Source organism: Mesoplodon bidens (assembly GCF_964165515.1).
Source record: "Mesoplodon bidens genome assembly, contig: HAP1_SCAFFOLD_462, whole genome shotgun sequence".
In the NCBI taxonomy this organism is placed as follows: Eukaryota; Metazoa; Chordata; class Mammalia; order Artiodactyla; family Ziphiidae; genus Mesoplodon; species Mesoplodon bidens.
The window spans coordinates 105715-131365 of record NW_027672445.1 but is presented as its reverse complement, the minus strand read 5'-3'; the positions used below and the strand labels follow the sequence as shown (position 1 = coordinate 131365).

The 25651-nt window shown below is 38.5% G+C and overlaps 1 protein-coding gene across 1 annotated transcript; it reads left to right on the top strand.

The window, feature by feature from the left end:
* Positions 1-18076: 18076 nt before the first annotated feature.
* On the top strand, positions 18077-21217 carry LOC308610191 (UDP-N-acetylglucosamine--peptide N-acetylglucosaminyltransferase 110 kDa subunit-like; the record flags this gene model as incomplete). Its single annotated transcript, XM_081259427.1, has 1 exon — positions 18077-21217. The coding sequence occupies one exon, from the start codon at positions 18077-18079 to the stop codon at positions 21215-21217; it is 3141 nt and encodes a 1046-aa protein (XP_081115553.1).
* Positions 21218-25651: the final 4434 nt, after the last annotated feature.

The window sequence follows — 25651 nt, the reverse complement described above, 5'->3', positions numbered from 1 at the left end:
CAAATCGGTGGTATTCCAAACACAAAACTAAACCCTTTCTGGAGAGGTAGACCTTCAACACAGGCCTATAGCATTCCCACAGATAAAGTTTAGCTAAACATGAGCTCATGATCTAAATTTACACAATAATGAAGAAATCAGCTAGAAGTGGAGAGAATCAGCAAAAAACAATCAATACCAGAATTATATTCCCAAGGCCATCCATCAGATGTTGGAATAATCAGGTGCAAGGCAGAAAATATACATAAAACTAGAACTGAAACAAGGAACAAGGATGTTTTAAAAGACTGGGTAGGATCTTTAAAACATTTTTCAAGTACATGTCATTGATAAAGCTAAAAACTCGAAGGTTGTGTAATACAGCAGATTAATCATGGAGAAGTGTGAATTTATGCTGTTTTTAAAAATATGGCAGGTCAGATTTTCTGCCTAATTATATAAGTAGATTTATCTTTAAAAAATACACATTACTTTAAAGACTTATTGGCTGTAAAATAAGTTAAGGTTATGTCAAAGGGCTTCTCTCCAAAGAAAAGTGAGAAGTAGCAAAACACAGAAAGTCGAGGGGAAAACATGTCAATATATACATTGCGGTAGGGTGAACTAAGCCTTAGGCTAGCAACAGTGTGGACGAGCTGACCCTTAGATACTTACAACTAATCTGGAATCTTCAAAAAGTTCAACTATTTATAACTAAAAAGATTTCTTAAAATTAATAACCAAGTGTTTTAATTGACATCAGAAGAGTAAAACAATAAACCCTGAGAACATAGAAAAATAGATAATAAATATATGAGCAGAACTTAATAAAACAGAAAAAAGTATAAAATTGAGGTGATTTAGTAAGTCAAAAGAATATTCTTTGAAAAGATTTAAAAAACACACTTTGATTAAGCAAAACAAAAACATAAGTAAATAATATACAGAAAGAATCAGGACAATGTTAGAGCAGAGAATATATGAAATGCCAGTAAATTTGAACATTTCTGTAAAGTGGACAATTTCCTAGCTCCTAAAGTTTACCAAAACTGACACAAGAGGAAATTTATAGCTGGAGTTCTTTCACCAGTAAAGGAATTATGTCAGTAGTTTACAATCTTTCACCAAGAAAATACCAGACCCAGCCAGATCATTTGGGAGGTGAATTCTATGAAACTTCTATTAAACAGATAACATCAATATGAACAAAGAAAAACTTCTAGAGATAGCGAAGGAAGAATTCTCCTTTATTCATCTTATGAAGTCTATAAAATCCTAATACTGAAACTAGATTAGGACTGTAAGGAAAAAGAAATTTACAGGTCAAATTTACTTGTAAATATAAAAGCAAAAATTTTAAACTATGATATTAGCTACCCAAGTTCACTAGAGTAAGAAAAAGCATGAGCAAGTTAGGTAATCCAATGAATGAAAAGGTAGTTTAATGTCAAGGATATATATCAATAGATTGAAAACACCACATTTTATTTCTTTCATCTGTCTCTTTAAAAAATGATAAGTACTTATATTGATCTCTCTTGTACTAGGCACTGTGCTAAGTCACTTACATATTTACTCCTTTAAACTTTCTATCATCCCTGCGGGAAAGTTCTATTTTGCTTCCATTTCTTAGCTAAGACTCTAACCCCCAGGAAAGTGAAGCAACATTTGTAAGTTTTTGTGGATGGTCAGTGATGGGACCAGTACAGGAACATCCAAAGTCTGTGCTTGGAAACAGTGCCCCATGTTGACACTCACATTACAGATGAAAGGAAAGGAACCATGCACTTACCATATAGATTAAGTCTCACATTACAGGTTAAAGGAAAGGAACCATGCACTTACATTATAGATTAATACCCCCATAACAGGTTAAAGGAAAAAGAAACATGTGCTTCCTCAAAAGTTGTAAAGAAAGCATATCCATTTCTTAATATATTTCCCAATTTCTTTTGCTTGTTTTCTGACCTTTGTAGTGCATTTTGCCATGAGGCAAATTTTATTTCTTATATCATTAAATGTATCCTTTTTTCTTTGTATCTGAGAAAGGTATTCCTCATGAATACTTTATTTCATGTCTCCCAGGTTTCTGATACTTTTACAGTTTCATTATTTTTTAACTTTTAACTACTTGCTGTATCTAGAATTTAGTAATGATAGCCATATTTTCCCACTTTTGTTGAATAATTTTTGCTACTGATCCAAAATGTGAATTTTATTTTAAACTCAATTCCCTTATGCTCTTGCATCTAATTTTAAGATGCTTCCTATTCCACTGGTTGTTTTGCCTATCTAAAACAAAATGCTACCTTAGTTATAATGTAATTATAATATAATAAATGTAATTAGTAAACATAATACGACATATAATAAATAGCATATATAAAATAACAAAATATAATTTACCATATAACAAGGTCCAAGGAGAGCAATACTATACAATCACTTGAAATATCCCGCAAAAGATAGTTTATAAAATTCAATATTCATTTGTAATTTAAAAGAAAGAGTAAAATAGGGATTGATGAATGCTTCCAAAATAAGAAGAAATTATATGTCTACAAGAGAAAGAGGTAAATGATAAACTTTAGTAACACTGGCAATAAATGCAGGACAAGATGAGGATGCCTGATATAATGTTAAAGAAAAAGTATTATGTAACATTGTTTTTGCAGCACTGATGAGTTCAGTGAAAAGAGAATCTCATAGAAAAGAGTATCTCGTTCTTCTTAATGTCTGTACACTTGTCCATTGCATGAACATAACAGCTTATTTAGCCACTATGTTACTGATCTGCATCTGGATTTCTAGGTTTTCATGGAGTATTTTATTATGCACAATTGTTTCAAACACTAGGACTTCCTCTTATGTTTATATCTTTTGAAAGAAACAATATCTCCACAGATGATTTATCTGTGCTGGCTGCTAGCTGACTTTGGGTACTTCTCAGTTCTTCCCTTTACCTTCCTTGTCAATATGAAAACGGAAGGCAAGAAGGTCTCCTGTTTAGAGGCTGTCAAGATAGATCTTGGTGATAAAGTCTTGGTGGTAAAGGCTAAAAGTATCAACCCAGAACAAACGTTTTTCCAGCTGTAACTATGTGTGATTCCCTTGGCTTGATTCCGTAGAGGATGTCAGACCAGACTGTAGAATCTGCCGTCAAAGTGCTTCCAGTAGGATGAGCTAAGTCAAGTATGGTGGCATATGTAATTCAAGATAAAATATAATGTCTCCTTTTCTCTCCTAGCAAAACTTGGTGGAGTGAATGTAGAAGTCACTGTATGCTTTGAATTAAAGGAACACAATAAATCTTGTTTTGGAAGGTAAGTATTCTGGTCTCTTTGTGGAGATGAATTGGAAATTGTCTAGAAGAAGGAAAATGAGGTTAACCAAAGTTAAACTCATAAATAATTGAGCATTAATTAGATATCTGTGGTCTATGTTTGTCTTTGATCATAATTTCTCCCAATTTATAGACCTCTTTGATACTTGATGAATCCTTGTCAAAGATGCACTTAACAATGGTTATCACTTGTGTATTAGGTTTTGCCTGGGCCCTGAAGAAACTATCCTAAATTACCAGCTATGATTGTCACTTGATTTCCTCACAGAGAACAATCAGAACTCCTTGTCTTAAGTGGCTTGGAATGTGAAACTAGTTAGTCTCTTAGATATTGTTAGAGGACCCTACAGAGCCCATTGGTGAAAGTTTGGAAAACATGGGGCTTCTTAAAATTGATTCTTGTAGTGCTATAGGAAAGATCACTGAACCAAAAGGATAACGGTGTTTCTGGTTCTGTTGTTAGCATTCTCCATGGAAACACTGCTGAAGCTTCTGGACTCAATTTCCTTCCCCATATGTGAATGTCACTGAAAATATCCAACTCCATTCTATCCCCATATAACTTCAGGAACTAAGCAAAATGAAGACTCAAAATTCATTTCAAATAATGAAATGAATATATAACGTAGAATGGAACTGGGAAAATACCTGGTTTAAATTCTGGAAAGTACCAACTATACAATTCTGGATAAGTTGCTTACTCTTGCTTAGTCTAATTTAATGCCCATCTCACAGGATGTTATGATTAATTTAATATCTTTGTATAACACAGAGTGTTATGTAATTTCTTCTTGTTTTTCTTGAGTAAATACATATCCTTAAGCAACTCACTGTAAACAATAGTTACTTACTTGCTTAAATTACTCTTATCTTCTATTATCACCTGAACTGTGTCCTGCTCAAGTTAATATGTGGAAGTCTTAACCCCCAATACCTCGTAATCTGACTGTATTTGGACATAAGGCCCTTAAATAAGTAACTGAGTTCAAATGAGGTCAAATGGGTGGGCTCTAATTCAATATGACTGGTGTCCTTATAAAAAGAAAATATTAGGACACAGACATGCACAGAGAGAAGACCATGTGAAGACCAAAGGAAAACATGGCATCTACAAACCAAGAAGAGATACCTCAGAAGAAATCAATCCTGTTGACACCTTATCTCAGATTTCTAGCCTCTACACCCGTGAGTGAGTAAATTTCTGTTGTTTAACCTCCTCAGTCTCTGGTACTTTGTCATGGCAGCTCTAGGAAACTAATACAACTTTTTATGGCCTCCTTGTCTCAAGTTGAAAGTTCAATATTTGGCATCATAGCTAAGAAACAAAAATATCATCTACATTCCTTGTTGTAGTCTTTCTTCCCCATTCTCATTGCTAGTAATTTCCATATTTGGGTCTGTTTTCTGTATCTTGTAAACAGAGCATTACGCTCATTTCTTGTCTTCCTGCTAATATACAATAAATGTGCAGATACGAAATAGATTTTGGAGGAGTGCAACATATAGTTGGTACACGTGTGATATGTGTGTATTCATATAATTTATACTTTTTCTCTATTTTCTTCCTTTGGTGTGAGCTAAGATTCTCTGCTTTTGTGACTAGCGCTCCTGAATACTAATCCCTGAATTTAATTCACCAAAAATTGTCAAAAATAATAATCATATGGGGAAAGAGAGAGTGATAGAGGGAGAAGAACAAACAATCAGGCAAGGGCAGTACTGTGAATTATTAGGCTCTTATTAATAAGATTATTTTAGTCTAGAGGAAATGACCGTAAGTACCATCAGTGAGCCCAGTTGGTCTTTACTGAGTGCTAGACACATCCCTGAGTTCTGTTCTTAGTCTCCAACTGTATGATGACTACTGTCTGGAAGTATTATCTGAACAACTAAAGTCACTTAATGGAAAAGGAATATGTCTTTAGAGAAGCAACAGTAATTTTTCTATCTGATTAAAAAGCAATGTTGACTGTCTGGAAACCTCAGTCATATTTGTAAGCAGAAAAGCATTGGCTATTCAAAGTGGATGATGTAAAGAGATGAGCAGCAACTTTGGCGATAGGTATACCCGGATTTAATTCTCACTTCTACCACTTGGCAGCTGGATAGCCTTAGGCAAGTTTCATACCTCCCTGAAATTCACTTAATTCAGTCTGTAAAATGGCATAATAACTTATTATAGCATCCTTTTAGGAATTTTAAATCAGTTATTGAAATAAAAGTACACACTATATAGACAAGTATGGATTCCTCAATAGGTGTTTGACCTTTCATTTCTCCAGTATCCCACCCCCATCAAATAAAGAAAAATACTTTTTTAAATTTACGAATATTTCATTATTCTAAAGTTAAAGCCATAAAAATAAAAATAATCAAATGGCCTACGATCATACCATTAGAAGAACAAAAGAATAGGTGTTCATGAGAGTTCCAAATTAGAATACAAGTTTTCATTAGGCACCTGTTTATGTATGCTATTCTGCTCTTTAAAATAAATAATTAAATTTGAAAGACTTATTTCCTCACTTTTAAGACTTTATTAGTTTACAAATTACATATCGACCTATGCTAAATATTATACCAACCCATGCTAATGAATTCAGTACAGAAAACAAAAAACACTGCACTCAAGCAAACTACATATATATGTGTGTGTGTGTGTGTGTGTATATATATATATATATATATATATATATATATATATATTACTTAAATGCATTTATATCCTAGCGTGTCTCATAAAGCATTGTGGTAACTCACCGGAATACAAACAATCAAATATAATGGCAAAAGCACTTAATATAAACAGGGCCAAGGAAACATAGACAGAAGATGAAGAAAAGATGAGGGAAATGTGAACAGGAGGAAGTGTAGTTAATCGAGTTGTATGTTTTGACCTTAAGATTCTCTGTGCGGGGACTTCCCTGGTGGCACAGTGGTTGGGAATCCACCTGCCAGTGCAGGGAACATGGGTTTGAGCCCTGGTCAGGGAAGATCCCACCTGCTGCAGAGCAAATAAGCCCGTGTGCCACAACTACTGAGCCTGTGCTCTAGGGTCCATGAGCCACAACTACTGAAGCCCGTGTGCCACAACTACTGAAGTCCCAGCACCTAGCCCGTGCTCCACAACAAGAGAAGCCACAGCAATGAGGAGCCCGCACACCACAACGAAGAGTAGCCCCCACTCGCCCCAACTAGAGACAGCCTGTGTGCCACAACAAAGACCCAACACGGCCAAAAATAAATAATAAATAAATTTATTTAAAAAAAAGATTCTCTGTGGATAAAACAACATGTAAATAATTGGTTACAAAGCCACATTATTTGAAGGTGCCAGACTGCATATTAACAGTCTGACACAAAGGGACAGCACAGGAAAACGATTCAAAGATAGAGATTTTTAAATATTTGCAGTTTGAAACCTTTTAGAGCACGTGTAATGAGCTCGACACACATTTCAACACTCAACATGTTAATCACATGTTCAAAGTATGTCTCAAAGTCATTGGAAATAGCTGTTGTCTCTGTCCCTGATATCCAAAACTGATCTGTGATGTGTAAAACTCAGGAGGTATTGATATCCACTTTTTGGCATCTGAACAGGAAACAAAGTTGTTTCGCAGTGATAATAAAGAATGAAGTAAATGCAAAAGGATACAAAAGACAAAGTACTGAGGGAATGTATTAACAGAACGAGTCAAACTAAATTCTGGTGAACTGGGGCCTACGATTGTACACACTCCATGGAAATACCCCAGCCTAAATACTGGCATAGGAGGAAGGGTACTGCGAAGCCCATCACAGTATAATCCTTTAAAATGTCCCTTTCAAGGTTGGCTCCACTCAACACTGAGTATAGGAAATCTTCCCATCAGGCAGAAACACTGGCTGCCCAATGATTGACCAAGAAATTAACACACTAATGAATAAATGATGCTAATTTATTTCTATCCCTGACAATGGGAAACAGCATACACTCTGTGTCAATGGTATGTCCTCCTTCCCACTTTTCTAAGTGGTAAATTATGTTTTTCCCTTCATTGCTTTATATCATGTGTGGCAGGCATGATGGGAAATGGCTATCAATGGTTCTGTTATTGATTTCTACCTTCCTTTCACTGTGGCTAAAGAAGATACTTTGTATGATTTCAATTTCTTAAAAATGTATTGGTACTTGTATTGTGGCCTAACATATGGTCTTTCCCGGAGAGTGTTCCATGTGTACTTGAGAAAAAGGTGTATTCTGCTGTTGTTGAGTGGAGTGATCTATATACGCTGTTAGGTTTAGTTGGTTAAATGTGTTATTCAGTCCCCCTACCTCTCTACTGATCTTCTGTCTAGATGTGTTTTCCACTATTGAAAGCAAGGTATTGATCTCCAACTATTATTTTAGAACTATCTATTTCTTCCTTCAATTCTGTCAATGTTTGCTTCACATATTTGGGGGTTGTTTGGTACATATATGTTTATAGGTGTTCTATGTTCTTGATAGATTGAACTTGTTATCAACATATAGTGGCCTCCTTTTCCTCTTGTGATAGTTTTTGATTTAAAGTTTATTTTGTGTGATAGTAACATAGCCATCCCAGATCTATCTTCCTTCCTTCCTTCCTTCCTTTCTTTTTCTGTCTCTCTTTCCTTCTTTTTTGTTACTATTTGCATGGGATATTTTATTCTATGCTTTAACTTTCAAGCAACTTGTGTCTTTTGAAATCAAGTGAGATTTTTGCGGACAGCATATACTTGGATTATGGTTGTTTTTAAAGTCCATTCTGCCAATGTTTATCTTTTCATTGGAGAGCTTAATCCACTTACTTTTTCAAAAATTACTGATGAGGAAGAACTTAATTCTGTCTATTTCCTGCTTGTTTTCTGTATGTCTTATGCATTTTTTGCCCCTCATTTACTCCATTACTGACTTCTGTGCTTAGCCGATTTTCTTGTGGTGAACTCTTGATTCCCTTTTCATTTCTTTTTGCATATGGTCTATTGATATTTTCTTTGTGGTTATCAAGAAGATGACATTTACCATTCTAAAGTTAAAACAATATAATTTCAATTGAAACCAACTTCAGTAGCACACAGAAACTCTGTTCCTCTACAGTTCTGTTCCTCCTCTTTACATTATTATTGTCACAAATTACACCTTTTTACTTTGTGAGCCCAATAACATGGATTTATGATTATTTTATACATTTGTTTTTTCAATCATGTAAGAAATAAAAAGTAGAGCTACAAGCCAATAACACAATACTGGCTTTAGTACTTGCCCATGTATTTATCTTTACTGGAGATTTCTATTTCTTTCTACAGCTTCGAGATGCTGTCTAGTGTCCTTTCATTTCAACCTGAAGGTTCAATTTAGCATTTCTCATAGGGCAGTGGTAGGAAGTTGTAAAATAAATGCCCTCAGCCTTTGTTCATCTGGGAATGCGTTAATTTCTCCCTACGTTTTGAAACCAGTTTGGCCAAATATAGAATTCTTGGTGGACAATTTTTTTTCTTTCAGCACTTTAAATATGGCTGGCCTCTTGCTTCCGTGGTTTCATAGAGGAAATTAGCTCTAATCTTTTTGAGGATCCCTGCTTTGTAACAAATTTCTTTTTTCTTTCTCCTTTGGGAGAAAAGATTCTTTCTGTGTCATTTGGCTTCTGAGAGTTTGATTATACTGGTTTTTGCTGTGGGGTTCTTTGAGTTTCTCTTAGTCCTGAAATCAGCCAAAGATTTATAGCAACCAAACACATAGTGAACCAGGGAAGAGGCAATTTGAAAATGGCAGGAAAGCTTTGTGGCATTTTTACTTGCCCTTGCCCCATCCACTGTTAGTGTAGTGATGGTCTTAAAGTGGTGGAGTCTTAATGCAGTGATAGTCTTAAAGTAACAGCAGACCATTCCTAGAATGGGACCCTCAATCCTGCTTCAGGAGGGAGCAGAAGAGACTGTACTCTCAGATTATTATGTGTATCTGTTCTAACCTGTCTGGGAGCTACCTGAAGGACTGACACAAGATGCTTATCTCTGTCTTAGCTAACTTGGAACACAGTCTGGAAAAGCAGCGGTCAATGCTCAAAAAAGTGCAAGTTGAACTAACAAAGCACAGATGGCTGGGGCAGAAGACTGTGCATTGAAATACAGTAGACCACAGAAGATGCAGGAGCCAAAGTTGGGGGAGATTCTTTGGGAAATTAGAACCTACAAAAAGTACACATGTGTCCAGAGAAATTAGGAAAGCCACATGCATACTCGAGATAAGATGCATGTTCTGAAAACACCAGAGGAGTCTCTAAGCTTTTACCATGGGCTGAGCCCTGAACTCAATGCAGGTCAGCTAAATGTTGAAGGAGTGATCCAGCAATCTGCACAATGGGCAGAGGTGTGTGGTTTTGGGTGTGCATGTGGATGTGCTTGTGTGTATTTATTTTTGTTTGTTTTAGGTGCAGGAATTCAAGGAAATCTCTGTCAAAACATTAGCTAAACATGAACTAAAGGAACAGAGACTTCGGTGCATACATACGATAAGGAAAACAGTCATTGCAAAAATAGTTTGGAAAGGTCCCTAAACAAACAGACTACTACAGCCTCCAACAATCAAAAGCCCAGGAAACCCTGGGAAAGTGGGAGAATCTGATTTCCATAGATACCACATTATAATATTTGAAAGACAAATTTTCAACCAAAAAAATCACAAGGTATACAAAGACATGGAAAAGTATGGTCCATTTAAGAAAACAAATTAATTGATGAAACCATCCCTAATGAAGCCCAGACATTTCTCCACTGCATATTCTTGCCTCCTTTGTCATAGATTCATTGACCATAAGTGCATGGGTTTCTTTCTGGGCTCTCTATTCTGTTCCAGTGATCGATGTTTTTGTGCCAGTACCATGCTGTTTTGATTACTGTAGGTTTGTAGCATAGTCTGAAGCCAGGGAGCATGATTCCTCCAGTTGTGTTCTTCTTTCTCAAGACTGTTTTAGCTATTCAGGACCTTTTGTGTTTCCATACAAACTTTAAAATTATTTGTTCTAGGTCTGTGGAAAATGCCCTTGATATGTTGATACAGACTGCATTGAATCCATTGATTTCCTTGGGTATGATAGTCACTTTAACAATATTAATTCTTCCAATCCGTGACCATGGTATATCTTTCCAGCTGTTTGTGTCATCTTTAATTTCTTGTATCAGTGTCATATAGTTCCCTGGGTACAGGTCTTTTACCTCCTTAGGCAGATTTATTCTTCTGTATTTTATTCTTTTTTACGCGATTGTAAATGGGATTGTTTCCTTAATTTCTCTTTCTGATAGTTCACTGTTAGTGTATAGAAATACAGTAGATTTCTAGATATAAATTCTGTATCCTACAAATTTACCAAGTTCATTTTTGAGCTCTAATAATTTTTGGATGGTGTCTTTCAGATTTTCTATGGATCATGCCATCTGCAAACAGTGACAGTTTTACTTTTTCCTCTCCATTTTGGAGTCCTTTTATTTATTGACTTTTCTTGTCTGATTGCTGTGGCTAGGACTTCCAAAAGTACCTTCAATAAAAGTGGTGAGAGTGGGCATCCTTGTCTTGTTCCTGATCTTAGGGGAAATGCTTTCAGCTTTTCACCATTGAGTATGTTAGCTATGAGCTTGTCGTATATGGCCTTTATTATGTTGAGGTATGTGTTCCCTCTATGCCCACTTTCTGGAGAGTTTTTACCATGAATGGATATTGAATTTTTTTCAAAAGCTTTTTTTTCATCTATTGAGATAATCATATGGTTTTTAGTCTTCAATTTGTTACTGTGATGATAAGAGACCTAAGAGAGCTACAGAGGCTAAGTGACCTATCCTTCCCTGAATGGGTAGGTATCCTTGTTCTGCCTTCTAATTGAGTTAGTATCTGAGTAAAGAACTGCCAGGTGTCATTTAGTTCACAATACACTGTTGTGGCAATATAGAAATGAATTTGTCTAAATCATTTGGCTTTTCTAAATTATAGTAAATGAATATACTGAATGAATACTTCAACTTAAGGAAATGCTCTTAAAGATATATTAATGTAGGCACTTCAGCGGAGAATTGAAAACAAAACAAATAATTCAGGTAAAATTAAAGTACACTCAGTTGTATCCAGTTTCCTCTTGTAAATCTCTCTTTTTCATTTGAGTGGACAGTCACTGGAGAATATCTGACTTGGGGCTAAGGAAATCTAAGCCTTCTTGGCCACACTGTATTCTCTTATGTCGTTTAATAAAGACACCAGTTGGGTTGCTGAAAAAATAGTGGGAAAAATCAATGCCTCACATCCAAAGGGCAGCTCTTGAAAATATGTGGATTGTTGTAGTCATTTTGCTCTTCTGGCCTCAGAAGTTCTAATCTTAACCTTAGCCCCTCATGCAGAGAGACTTTTTAAACCAATTCACACATTACTCATTATGTGACTGTTGAATAAGAGAAACCCAGCTCTTTTCCTGTGCTTTCAAGCAGTTATCTTCTTCAAAACTTTGTTTGGATTGTTATACCTTAACCTTGCCTGGCAAGGGACTTATGGGAAGGTTGTTATTGTTTGAAAGTTTGGTGCCAGTATCTGCAAAGAAAGAAGAAAGTAAAGAAGGAAAGGTGTGTTTATCAAACATCCCAATAGTGAAAGTGTGTGAAAGCAACTTTTGAAAAAGTGAATCTGTCAGAGTTCAGCCGTATTATTACATTTTATTTTATTCATTGAACATAAATAATTATCAGTGAATCCTTTCTAGATTTTCTAGTTTCCCAAAGTTCCCTGTATTCACATTCTAAGGTGAAAAATGGTATTTTAAGTCACTGCTCTCCACCTTATATTATTTATAATCACTCCTCATGACCTCTTCCTTCAAAGAAACGTGATCCTGAGAAGTGTCCTTTGTTTGTCTTTGTGGAATAAGTGATGGGGATGCATCCTGGAGACCTGTGAGATGTTTAAATTGTGGCCTAATGAAACTAGGATGGAGAGTTCTGGAAAGATCTGGAAAGATGGCTGGTAGAGTGTGGTCAGATGTGGGAGAAGAGACGCGTACCGAGAGAGGGAGAGGAAATTTTCAGAGGGAGACAATTAAACAAATAATTCAATAAGTTTTGTTGTGTGGTGTGGGATGCAAGCCTTTCTCTCCCCCTTTCCTTCACAATCTCTTTGTTAAAGACTGTGTTTTTCATTAGTTTTACTAAGATAGGATTTGCCGTTTTCTTTGGATACTGAGAATGGACCCATGGAAACAGTTACATTTGGGTTATCTCTGACTATCTTTAATGAAGAACATAAATATTGGCCACACTATCTATGCACATGCTATCACCATGCCTTTTTTGTTCTCTGTTCATATATCTAAGTCCTCTTCTTTGAGGTCAATCTCAAATCTCATCTGAAATGTACATTTATTGATAGATTCAAGCCATAATGAACTGTCCCTTCTTTGTGCTCCTTAGGCTCTGATTATTTATAAAAACTCATTTTTGAACTTAGACCCTGTCCAATATGATATATTACTTATTTCATCAGCATATGTTATATCCTCAACACAGTTATAAGCTTTTGTGGGGCTGGGATCATACATTCTGTAATTTTTCTCAGTACTTACACTTACTTTGATAGAAAGCGCATTCATTCATCTAAACATCATTTATTGAGTGTTAATTAAATGTCTCAACTCAGTCAATATTGTTTGAGTGAATGCATGCATGAATGAGGGAGTATGCAATAGGTAGCCTAATGTACCGCCCGATGTGAAAAAACCAAAAGCATAAACACAAAAGCAAGCCGAAAAGTGGCCCAGGACTTTCTGTAAAATATCCTGCTTTTGTTGGATGAGGCCATGAAAATCAAGATGCTCCTGAAAGGTCTTAAGAGCTGACCAAGAATAGTAAACAATTGAAATTCTCTCAGGCTTATTCAACCCTATCACTGGACACATTTATAGCTCTCAGGAATGTTATTAAAAGAAGAGATTAATAAAGCTTTTATAGATGAGTTGATAAATCTCTAAACATTTAAATCTTCATTTCCTCCTAGGTTTCTCTAGTTTGGGTTTCCAAAAGATTTCAAGAAACCACAGGATAATTAAAAAATTAGACATTATCTTTCTTACCTTCATGTTTTTTGATGGTAAACACATTTTATTTTCTCCATAGTGCTGCCCAATTTCCACCAGTACAGTTCTTAAGTGAATTTTGCTCTGGATGGTGGGATATATAAGATGTAAATGAATTGTTTGTATATGTTTTAGAATTCTTCTAAAGGGCCTGGCCATGGAAATGCATTGAATCTTACTTAAATAAGTAAAGGAACTTCCTCAGAATTATTATTTTATTCTGGTTAGGATACTCTCTGCCCTGGTTTGTTAAAATTTCCCTCTAGAGTGGTTTTAATTTTGTTTCTGATAGGGTCCTAGGATTTATTGCCACACCCATCCTGCATCTGGTTTTCTTTGAATTCCTCTCCTTGCAGTTTCTGATTCATACAGGGCCTTACAGGTTAGTGACAACCTGGCCATCACAACTCTGGGAAGGACAGGCCTACTTTTCAGAGGTGCTGATGTTTTCTGTACCTGAAGGTTTTCAAGAGATATCAATCTTCCTCACCACCTCCCTTGGCCCTCTTAATGGACTAAGCAGTTCCTCATGAAAGTTCTGTAGGATATCTGTACTAACTTCTCCATATTGTTCCATCCTGAGTCTAAATTCCTGGCCTCAAGGTAATGTTAGATTTCTAGCTCCAGCCCCTATGTACATAAGGCCTCTACTAAGGAACAGAACGCATACACATCAGTCTGCTCTTATTTCTCTGGATTTAATTTCTCTGTTACTTTCTGAAACATGCAGGTGCTCCTTTCTTTCTTTTAATCTCAGCTATGTGCTTTTAACATTTTGAAAACTGACCCAGAATTTACATGTGTCTCCAGTAAGAGTACATTAAATTGAGCTTAGTCTGCTCTTCTACTGGCATATTTGAGATCCAAATAATTTGCTACTTAACTGGATTCAGTTACCTGTATATTTCAGGCACCTAAAACTCACCATGTTCCAAATTTCCCCCTTTATAGTTAGTAATTTTCTTGGGAATCTGGATAACATTAGATGGAATAAAGTTAGTGAGTGGCCCAGGATTGCCTGAAATTTTGTTTGTCAGAGTGGCCAGGGAAAGTTAAGCAAAGAAGCAAACCAAATGAAAAACAGAATCACATTATTATGGCTGAGACAAGATTCCATGCAGAACTCTCTGTAGAGCTGGGTTGGGTCATAACTTATGCCAGAGCTCTAGGTGGGGTTGACACCATCTCATGCCAAGCTCTCAGTTCTGGGCTAATGTCATCTCTGGTCCACTCTATGGAGTGGAAACTTTGGAGGAATGGCCAATGTGTTCCACAGTGTAGGAAGAGGGAAATTGTGAACGTTACTTTCTAAATTGTGGAGGAACTAACCACTGTAAATGTGCCTTGAACTATGGTGTTTAATTTGACCAGTCAGATCAATGACTTTCCCCTTGAATGAAATGCTGCTACGTATATGAGCAGAAAAACAAAACTGGTATAAGGAATAGATAGCTAGTGGGAAGCAGCCGCATAGCCCAGGAAGATCAGCTCTGTGCTTTGTGACCACCTAGAGGGGTGACATAGGGCGGGTGGGAGGGAGGGAGTTGCAAGAGGGAAGAGATATGGGGACATATGTATATGTATAACTGATTTACTTTGTTAGAAAGTGGAAACTAACACACCATTGTAAAGCAATTATACTCCAATGAAGATGTTTAAAAAAAAACTAGTGTAAGGAGCTGGAGAGACTGGGAGTCTTATTTTCCCAGCAATTAACTTTTCCTCGACCATGACCTTCCTTTTGAGTCTCCTAGACCTTGGGGATGATAGCAACCCCTTGGGTTGGGGGATGGCAACCCCATCTTCACTAGAACCTCTATAGTTAACTTTGATTTTTCCCACACCGTCTATCCATCCCATGTATGCAGTCAGACATTTGATCTTGGACTTTTACTGACAAAATATCCTTGAATATAACCATTTCTTTTCACTGCCACTGCTACTGCTTTTGTCACTGCCTTAACTAGAGCTTTAACTTTAAGTTCTTTATATAAATATCTAAATATCTATATATAAATAAAATATACAAATAAATAAAATGTAATATTAATTTTGATGATTTAAAAGTCTTTTCTTGATAAAGACTTTTCCTGATAAATATACACAATATCTTATATAAATATTTGTGTATTATCTGTTCTTTTCTTAGAATTTTAGTCATATGATTCTATCTCTTGGTATGTCTAGAACTTTTTGATTGAATGCTGACTATTTTATTTGGCTTTTAAAATTTTTCTCAGTGGAAATGTTGTTTTGCTTCAAAATATTTTACTCTACCTGGAAGTAGCAAATCTTCAAATTACAATTTGTTAAATGCTTTGAAATATCAATACTATAGGTGTCACAAAATCTAGAAAAATGACATTTGAAAATTAACTACTGCCAGATGTGTCTCTATAAAACTTTTTCCCCACTCTTGTAGCTATATATTCTTTAACTGCCTCCTGTTTTAGAAATAAAATTGTAAGAAATAAACTTTGTAGTTTATAGACATAGATTTCTTTTCACATGGTTGATTAGAGTTTGCTTTTAGTTATTAATAGTTTAGAAAAGTTTATTTCAGCATCACAATTTATTATTGATAATGTCGCATTAATGTTCATTGTTAACTTTGAGAAAACCTCTATGGATTACTTCCTCATAAATATTTACTATTATAAATGCATTACTGATTTCAGTACTGCTATAGGTTTGTGCATTACAGGAATTCTGATAAAATACTCATTGACACCATTCCATTACACACATTATTGATGGGGTATATTCTTTTATTTCTTTCTTTATTTATTTTTGACTGTGTTGTGTCTTCGTTGCTGTGCGCAGGCTTTCTCTAGTTGCAGCGACTGGGGGATACTCTTTGTTGCGGTGTGCAGGCTTCTTATTGTGGTGGCTTCTCTTGTTGCAAAGCACAGGCTCTAGGCACACAAGCTTCAGTAGTTGTGGCTCGCAGGCTCAGTAGTTGTGGCTCACGGGCTCTAGAGCGAAGGCCCCATAGTCGTGGCACACGGTCTTAGTTGTTCCGCGGCATGTGGGATCTTCCCGGACCAGGGCTCGAACCCGTGTCCCCTGCATTGGCAGGTGACTTCCTAACCACTGTGCCATCAGGGAAGCCCCTGGAGTATATTGGTTTTTTTTTTTTTTGCGGTATGCTGGCCTCTCACTGTTGTGGCCTCTCCCCGTTGTGGGGCACAGGCTCCGGACATGCAGGCTCAGTGGCCATGGCTCACGGGCCTAGCTGCTACGTGGCATATGGGATCTTCCCGGACTGGGGCACGAACCCGTGTCCCCTGCATCGGCAGGCAGACTCTCAACCACTGCACCACCAGGGAAGCCCTGGGGTATATTCTTGACAGAAGGAAATTTCCGTTTTGACTAAGCATTGAAGAAAACTGAATCTTTGACTTATCCTTCACATGCCTGATGATTGAAATAATTTTCCACAGAATAACTTCTGGTTTTATACTTTTCAGTTATTTTTTTCTTCTTCAAACGCACATGCTTTGAGAGCTGTGAAGTGCAAGACATGGCTATATTGTAAGGTGGTTTTTGTCCTTACGCTTCTGTGTCTTGTGCTAGTTAAGTCAGTAGAGTAGTCAGTAAGAGTACTGGAAGTTATTCCTGTAATGGGATATTATATAGTCAGTTACATATGGTGGTGTCTGAAAATCACATAATAGCCTCACTTAAAACATCTCCTTAGCCAGATTTCAAGAAAGCCTGTGACCAATCCAATATGATCCAACATAGCAGAATATGATAGAAGGAAAATTGACAAAGAAATAGACGCTGGACTTACCTGATGGAAATTAAAATATCTCACTTTTGACAATTTTCCAAAAACCTATAATTACATGAACTAATTTCTAGGGTTCTTCGTAGGACCTAAAAAGGAACCCATAGAGTTGTGGAACAACAATAGAAGCTACTGTGATGAGAAGCCCGGACACCGCAACAAAGAGTAGCCCCCGCTCGCCGCAACTAGAGAAAGCCTGCACGCAGCACTGAAGACCCAACGCAGCCAAGATAAAAATAAATAAATAAATAAAAATAAATTTATCTTTTAAAAAGTGATACTCAGGTTTGAGGCATGAGAAATTTGATGAGGAGAAATTAGCTCATGTTTGCAGAACTTTTAAAATATCAAACTCAGTCTCTAAGATTTTAGCATTCTATACAACATCGGTTACTTATTAGTGGTTTGGGAAGGCCAATTTAAAAGTTTCTCATCTTACTGTATTGAAATTCACGGCCCTAATGTTCTCCACGTTGACTATATGAATGATGAAGAAAAGTCAATCATGTATTTCATTTCCAACTGGACAGAAAACAATATTTTGAAAAGTGTTTGGCCTACTGACTTTTGATTTCTTCTAAGGCAAATGGATAGGTAATTTTTATTCCCTGATTAGGAGAAAAATGGGGGAAGAGGGCAGGGTTAAGAATTAAGATTTCAAGAGCATGAGAGGTAGATGGCCAACCATAGTTCCTAAGGTTCGGTGCCTGTAACTGTTGCCGCTGCTTAAGCGTGCCAAAGCAGTGGTACGGCTGCTGCGCTCGTGTTTGCTACCACTAGAAACATTCTTGCCAGTAGTGGCGGCAGCGGGACTCAATTACTCCCTTTTTTCACTCTCTCCAGAAGCTCCAGATGGCGTCTTCCATGGGCAACATGGCCGACAGCACAGAACCAACGAAACGTATGCTTTCCTTCCAAGGGTTAGCTGAGCTGGCACATCGAGAATATCAGGCAGGAGATTTTGAGACAGCTGAGAGACACTGCATGCAGCTCTGGAGACAAGAGCCAGGCAATACTGGTGTACTTTTATTACTTTCATCTATACACTTCCAGTGTCGAAGGCTGGACAGATCTGCCCACTTTAGTACTCTGGCAATTAAACAGAACCCTCTTCTGGCAGAAGCCTATTCGAATTTGGGGAATGTGTACAAGGAAAGAGGGCAGTTGCAGGAAGCAACTGAGCATTACCGGCATGCATTGCGTCTCAAACCAGATTTCATCGATGGTTATATTAACCTGGCAGCCGCTTTGGTAGCAGCAGGCGACATGGAAGGAGCAGTACAAGCTTACGTCTCTGCTCTTCAGTACAATCCTTCTTTGTACTGTGTTCGCAGTGACCTGGGGAACCTGCTCAAAGCCCTGGGTGGCTTAGAAGAAGCCAAGGCATGTTATTTGAAAGCAATTGAGATGCAACCGAACTTTGCAGTAGCTTGGAGTAATCTTGGCTGTGTTTTCAATGCACAAGGGGAGATTTGGCTTGCAATTCATCACTTTGAAAAGGCTGTCACCCTTGACCCCAATTTTCTGGATGCTTATATCAATTTAGGAAATGTCTTCAATGAGGCACGGATTTTTGACAGAGCTGTGGCAGCTTACCTTCGTGCCCTAAGCTTGAGTCCAAATCATGCAGTGGTACATGGCAACCTGGCTTGTGTATACTATGAGCAAGGCCTGATGGATCTGGCAATAGACACCTACAGGCGAGCTATTGAATTGCAACCACATTTCCCTGATGCTTACTGCAACTTAGCCAACGCTCTCAAAGAGAAGGGCAGTGTTGCTGAAGCAGAAGATTGTTATCGTACAGCTCTCCGGCTGTGTCCCACCCATGCAGACTCTCTGAATAACCTAGCCAATATCAAAGGAGAACAGGGAAACAGTGAAGACGCGGTTCACTTGTATCGTAAAGCATTAGAGCTCTGCCCAGACTTTGCTGATGCCCATTCAAATTTAGCAAGTGTATTGAAGCAGCAGGGAAAACTGCACGAAGCTCTGATGCATTATAAGGAGGCTATTCGAATCAGTCCTACCTTTGCTGATGCGTACTGTAATATGGGAAACACTCTATGGGAGATGCAGGATGTTCAGGGAGCCTTAGAGTGTTATACTCGTGCCGTGCAGATCAACCCTGCATTTGCGGATGCCCACAGCAATCTGGCTTCCATTCACCAGGATTCAGGGAATATTCCAGAAGCAATTGCTTCTTATCGCACTGTTCTGAAGCTTCAACCTGATTTTCCTGACGCTTATTGTAATTTGGCTCATTGCCTGCAGGTTGTCTGTGATTGGACAGACTATGATGAGCGAATGAAGAAGTTGGTCAGCATTGTGGCTGACCAGTTGGAGAAGAATAGGTTGCCTTCTGTGCAGCCTCATCATAGTATGCTCTATCCTCTTCCTCATGGCTTCAGGAAGGCTATTGCTGAGAGGCATGGGAACCTCTGCTTGGCTAATATAAGTGCCCTTCATAAACCACCGTATGAACATATAACAGACTTGAAGCTCAGTGATGGTCGACTGCGTGTAGGATACGTGAGTTCTGACTTTGGGAACCATCCTACTTCTCACCTTATGCAGTCTATTCCAGGCATGCACAGTCCTGATAAATTTGAGATATTCTGTTATGCCCTGAGCCCACATGATGGCACAAACTTCCGAGTGAAGGTGATGGCAGAAGCCAATCATTTCACTGATCTTTCTCAGATTCCATGCAATGGGAAAGCAGCTGATCGCATCCATCAAGATGGTATACACATCCTTGTAAATATGAATGGTTATACCAGGGGTGCTCGAAATGAACTCTTTGCTCTCAGGCCAGCTCCTATTCAGGCAATGTGGCTGGGGTACCCTGGGACTAGTGGCGTGCTTTTCATGGATTATATCATCACTGATCAGGAAACGTCACCTGCTGAAGTTGCTGAGCAGTATTCTGAGAAACTGGCTTATATGCCCCATACGTTCTTTATTGGTGATCATGCTAATATGTTCCCTCACCTGAAGAAAAAAGCCGTCATCGATTTTAAGTCCAATGGGCACATTTATGACAATCGGATTGTGCTGAATGGCATCGACCTCCAAGCATTTCTTGATAGTCTATCAGATGTGCAAATAGTCAAGATGAAATGTCCTGATGGAGAAGACAACGCAGACAGCAGTAATACAGCTCTTAATATGCCTGTCATTCCTATGAATACTGTTGCAGAAGCAGTTATTGAAATGATTAACAGAGGACAAATTCAGATTACAATGAATGGATTCAGTATTAGCAATGGCCTGGCAACTACCCTGATCAACAATAAGGCTGCCACTGGAGAGGAGGTTCCCCGTACCATTATTGTAACCACACGTTCTCAGTACGGGTTACCGGAAGATGCCATTGTGTACTGTAACTTTAATCAGTTATACAAAATTGACCCATCTACTTTGCAGATGTGGGCAAATATTCTGAAGCGTGTTCCCAATAGTGTACTGTGGCTGTTGCGTTTTCCAGCAGCAGGAGAAGCTAATATTCAACAGTACGCACAAAATATGGGCCTTCCCCCAAACCGTATCATTTTTTCCCCTGTTGCTCCTAAAGAGGAACATGTTCGGAGAGGCCAGCTGGCTGATGTCTGCTTGGACACTCCACTCTGTAATGGCCACACCACAGGGATGGATGTCCTTTGGGCAGGGACCCCCATGGTGACTATGCCAGGAGAGACTCTTGCTTCCCGAGTTGCAGGTTCCCAGCTCACTTGTTTAGGCTGTCTTGAGCTGATTGCTAAAAATCGGCAAGAATATGAAGAGATAGCTGTGAAACTGGGAACTGATCTCGAATACCTGAAGAAAATTCGTGGCAAAGTCTGGAAGCAGAGAACATCTAGCCCTCTGTTCAACACCAAACAATATACAATGGAACTAGAGCGGCTCTACCTACAGATGTGGGAGCATTATGCAGCCGGCAACAAACCTGATCACATGATTAAGCCGGTTGAAGTCACTGAGTCGGCCTAAATAATGACTGTGTGCCCAGGAGAATTACCCCTGTAGCTGAGCCTCAACCTTCTGGGGGAAAGGGAACTACTTTTTCAATATCATGGTGCAGATGGGTGACAGACAATGATAAGAAATAGCACAGCCAGACTTGCTTCCTGCATGGTCACGATAGGGAGAAACCCAAGAGATGCGAAACTGCTGTTCCACAAGGAGTCTCCATCGAATTTTGCAGCAGCCAGGTGTCTGGAAGGTCTGGAAGGTGAGTCTGGAAGGTAAGTCTGGAAGGTCTGATCTCCCTTGGTCTTCCAGGGGATGGATGGTTAATGTGGAAGGGAGATAGAGATTGCCCGGCCGTTTTGTGATTATCACGGATTGATTGAGTCTTCTGAATTAATTTTTTTCTTTATATTTTGGGTATTGGAGCTTTTAAAAATGTTTGGTTTCAGGTATTTTTATTCATGTGAAGTGTATATGATTCTCTTGAGATAAGGTTTTAAGCTAAAATATTCCTTGTTTTAGTTTCTGAACTCTACCGATAAATGGGGACTTTGCTGGTGTAGTCTTTTTATAGGTTTTATAAACCACTTGAGCCTCTATCAGTCACTTTAGTGTCTGACATAACGTTTGGAACTCTCAGTGCTTTGTTGGTCTGTAGATGATGGCTTCAATTCTTTTTCTGGTCCGTTTCCTTCTTCCCTTCCCCCCACTTTAAAAATTCTCCTGTAACTTGGCTAACAAAATACCAAGTGTGATTCAAAACCTCCCAGAGTGTTTCTCTTCAACACATCATCTGGTGCCAAATGAAGATTGTTAGGAGTGCTTATTAATTATGAAGGGCACAGTTGTGGTACTGTCACTGACGATAATAATAATGGATTTTTGGCCTAGAGTTTTGACCTATTTCACCAGTGTTTTACCATTGACTGCCCCTCTATGCTGCTTCCAAAAGTGAGAGTGTGTGATAAGATTTTTACTTTCATTTCTAAAGTTTGTTTTTTTTAGGTGAGTCCTGTTTTTCCTTTTTCTTTCAGCAGAAATGAAATCCCAGGTAAGTATAAGTATTCAAATATTTGATCAGTAAGTCACAGTTATCTCCAGTACATTAAATAACTTTCATCAAAAAACATGTTATAGGTGAAAAGCTCTGAAGGACCAGCTATGTATATGATAATTATGTTTCAGGCCTTCTAGGGTATTATATATAATAACTTGTCTTCTGGTCGTGGTCTTGAAGTCTTTATGGATTCAGCCTCAGTAGTAGCGAACTGCACTGCTACTTGGTTTGGAGTACAAATTAGACTTTAGCCCTCCTGGAGGTTGAGTTTTTGGTATTGAAAACCATAGGAATGAAATTATTGTATTTCATCAAAGGATCGAGGGCTTGAGGCTTAAACAAGCCAACATATGTGTGGGAAGCAGTCAGCCTTGAGAGCAGGCTACGGACATGCCAGGCATGCCGCCGCTGCTCGAAGGGACTGTCCCTACTTGTTCCCCTCCTTGTTCCATTCCACGGGAGATAAATCACCAGGGCCCAGAAATCAGAAAGAATGTAAAATGAGACAAGCCAATCTGTCTCCACCCTGCACGTGCAGGTTATTTTGGATGATTCTGGGTTTATGGGTTTTCTCCCAGGGAAGTTATCCTTGAGCCGAGACAGTCATTAGATGATGTAAACCACCGTCTGGCAACCTTCCCTTTTCTAGTCGATATAATCTGCAACTGTAGCATAATAAAACTTGCCTTGCAACCGTCAGTTGTCTTGGTCCTTCTGACCCCATTTGTCGGTGCTACTTCAGTTCCTTACCCCGTCCCTTCTGACCCTGGGCGGTGAAATCCTCTTTCTGAGGCTGGTCCGCGGCAAGTGGCGCCTGAACAGGGACCTGAAGCGTGAAGCCAATGAAAAGAAAAAGAAAGTGCAGGTAAGAGAACCCTTATGCAAAATATGTGTGGACACGAGTAAAAGTGAAACTAACAGAGGCATAAGGCAACAGTCAGAAGTAAAATAAGATGGGGCAAAAGGGCTCAAAGGAGCGTGAATTATTTGCTCCGGTTTTACTTTCGATGCTTAAAGCTCGGGGTAATAAAGTTTCTACCTCACAGTTGACTGAATTTTTGCAGCATATCCATGATGTATCTCCCTGGTTTCCTGATGGCGGCTCTGTGACATAGAAATCTGGCAGAAAGTTGGAGAAGATTTTAAAAATTATTATGAGTCTCGAGGGCCTACTCATACTGCCGTTGTTACATTTAGTTTGTGGAATCTGATAAAAATATGTTTAGGTTCTTCTCATGATAGTGTTGATTTGAATGTAAAGTCAGAAAAACATAAGCCTCTGACAGAAGAAACGACTGTATTATCAGCTACTGTGTCGCCACTTCCTAAACCAAAAGAGCTAATAAATTTAAATATTTCAGATGAAGAGGAACATTTTGACTTAACAGATGAGGCTTTTAAACATAAAAGAGAGAAGTATCCTGAAGATGATTTTCTAATGGCTATAATAGATAAGTCAGTGAAAAAGCTGCAAATTAGTAAGGACTGTCTTCCTCAAAATTCTCCATCTGTAAAACTGCTCAGTCCCTTGCAACGTGCTGTACAAGCAGCAATAAAACGAGGAGAAGATCCTATTTTCTGTTGTCCTGTCACGGAAAGACCTGATCCTAATAATCCTCAACAGGCTATTAGGGAGCATCAGGCTCTTCCTTTTAAAGTTTTGAAAGATTTAAAATCTGCTTGTGCTCAATATGGGCCCACTGCTCCTTTTACTACTGCTATGGTTGACACTATTACAGGAGAAGCTCTTCCCCCTGCTGATTGGCAGTCTATTGCACGAGCTTGTTTAAATGGTGGAGATTATTTAATATGGAAGTTTGATTTTTATGAACGGGCTGCTGAACAAGCAGAAAAGAATGCTACCCATGATATTCCAGTTGATTATCATATGCTGATTGGGGAAGGACCATATATTTCTTTACAAGTTCGATTAACTTATCCCTTTGTTGCTTATCCTCAAATAAATCATTTGGCATTACAAGCCTGGAGGAAATTATCTTCTACACACAAAACTGAGGATCTTTCAAAAATTAGACAGGGACCTGATGAACCATATGCTGATTTTGTAGATAGATTGTTACAGCCGGTGGGGAGACTCATTGTGGATGGACTCACTGGTACAATTGTAGTTAAGCAACTTGCTTTTGAAAATGCTAATAATGCATGTCAGGCTGCGATTCGACCTTGGAGAAAACGGGGAACATTGGAGGATTATATTCGCCTTTGTGCAGACATTGGGCCTGCTTATATACAGGGTGCTGCTATGGCTGCAGCATCAACTAAAGTGGGGTTTAAAAACAATCCAAAGAGAACAAAGACTAGTTTTAAATGCGGAAAGGCAGGTCATTTTGCTGGAGAATGTAGATCTTTTCACTGTAACCCTGGTCCTTCCTTCCCTACTCAAAACCCTCCAGATGGTCAGAAAATCCCTGGTTTATGCCCTAAATGCAATAGGGGAAAACGTTGGGCACGCGATTGTTGGTCGCTCAGTGGCCCACAAGGATGGAACACCACTGTCGGGAAACTCCTCCCGGGGCCTTCCCCGGCCCCAACAGATAATAGGGGCAATGTCTGTGTATCCTCCTCAAACTATCAATCAGACATTAACCAAAAACAAAAACATACAATATCTTTGCTCTCCAGAGAAACAGCAGGAAGCGCAGGACTGGACCACAGTACCTCCGCCCGATATGTATTAACTCCTGAAATGGGTCCTCAGGCCTTCTCTACGGGCATCTATGGACCTTTACCCAAGGGTTTGATGGGACTACTATTGGGAAGAAGTAGTGTCACCATGAAGGGTTTAACTATTATGCCAGGAGTCATAGATTGTGACTACGAAGGAGAAATAAAAATCATGGCACAAACTATTAAAAATATAATAATGATTTCTCCTGGGGATAAAATTGCACAATTGCTACTTTTGCCCTTTGTACCTCATGGACAAATTTTACAACATCAAAAGAGAGACACAAAGGCTTTTGGATCATCTAATGCTGCCTACTGGATTCAGAAGATAGGGAAAGAACATCCAGAAAGGAAATGAACCATTAATGGAAAGGTTTTTTCAGGTTTGTTAGACACTGGAGCTGATGTCTCTGTTATGACACAGATTCACTGGCATAAACATTGGCCCGTTAGTCCTACTATTACAGAACTTCAAGGAATAGGACAGAGTTCTTCTCCTATGCAAAGTAGTCAGTTATTATGGCAAGATAGTGAGGGCCATTCAGGATACTTCCAGCCTTATGTTTTGCCTAGGCTGCCTTTAAACCTCTGGGGCCGAGATATATTAAAAGAAATGGGAGTATTACTTTATAGTCCAAATTCTCAAGTCTCTAATATGATGTTGGATCAAGGATTTCTTCCCACAAAAGGGCTGGGAACAAATCAACAAG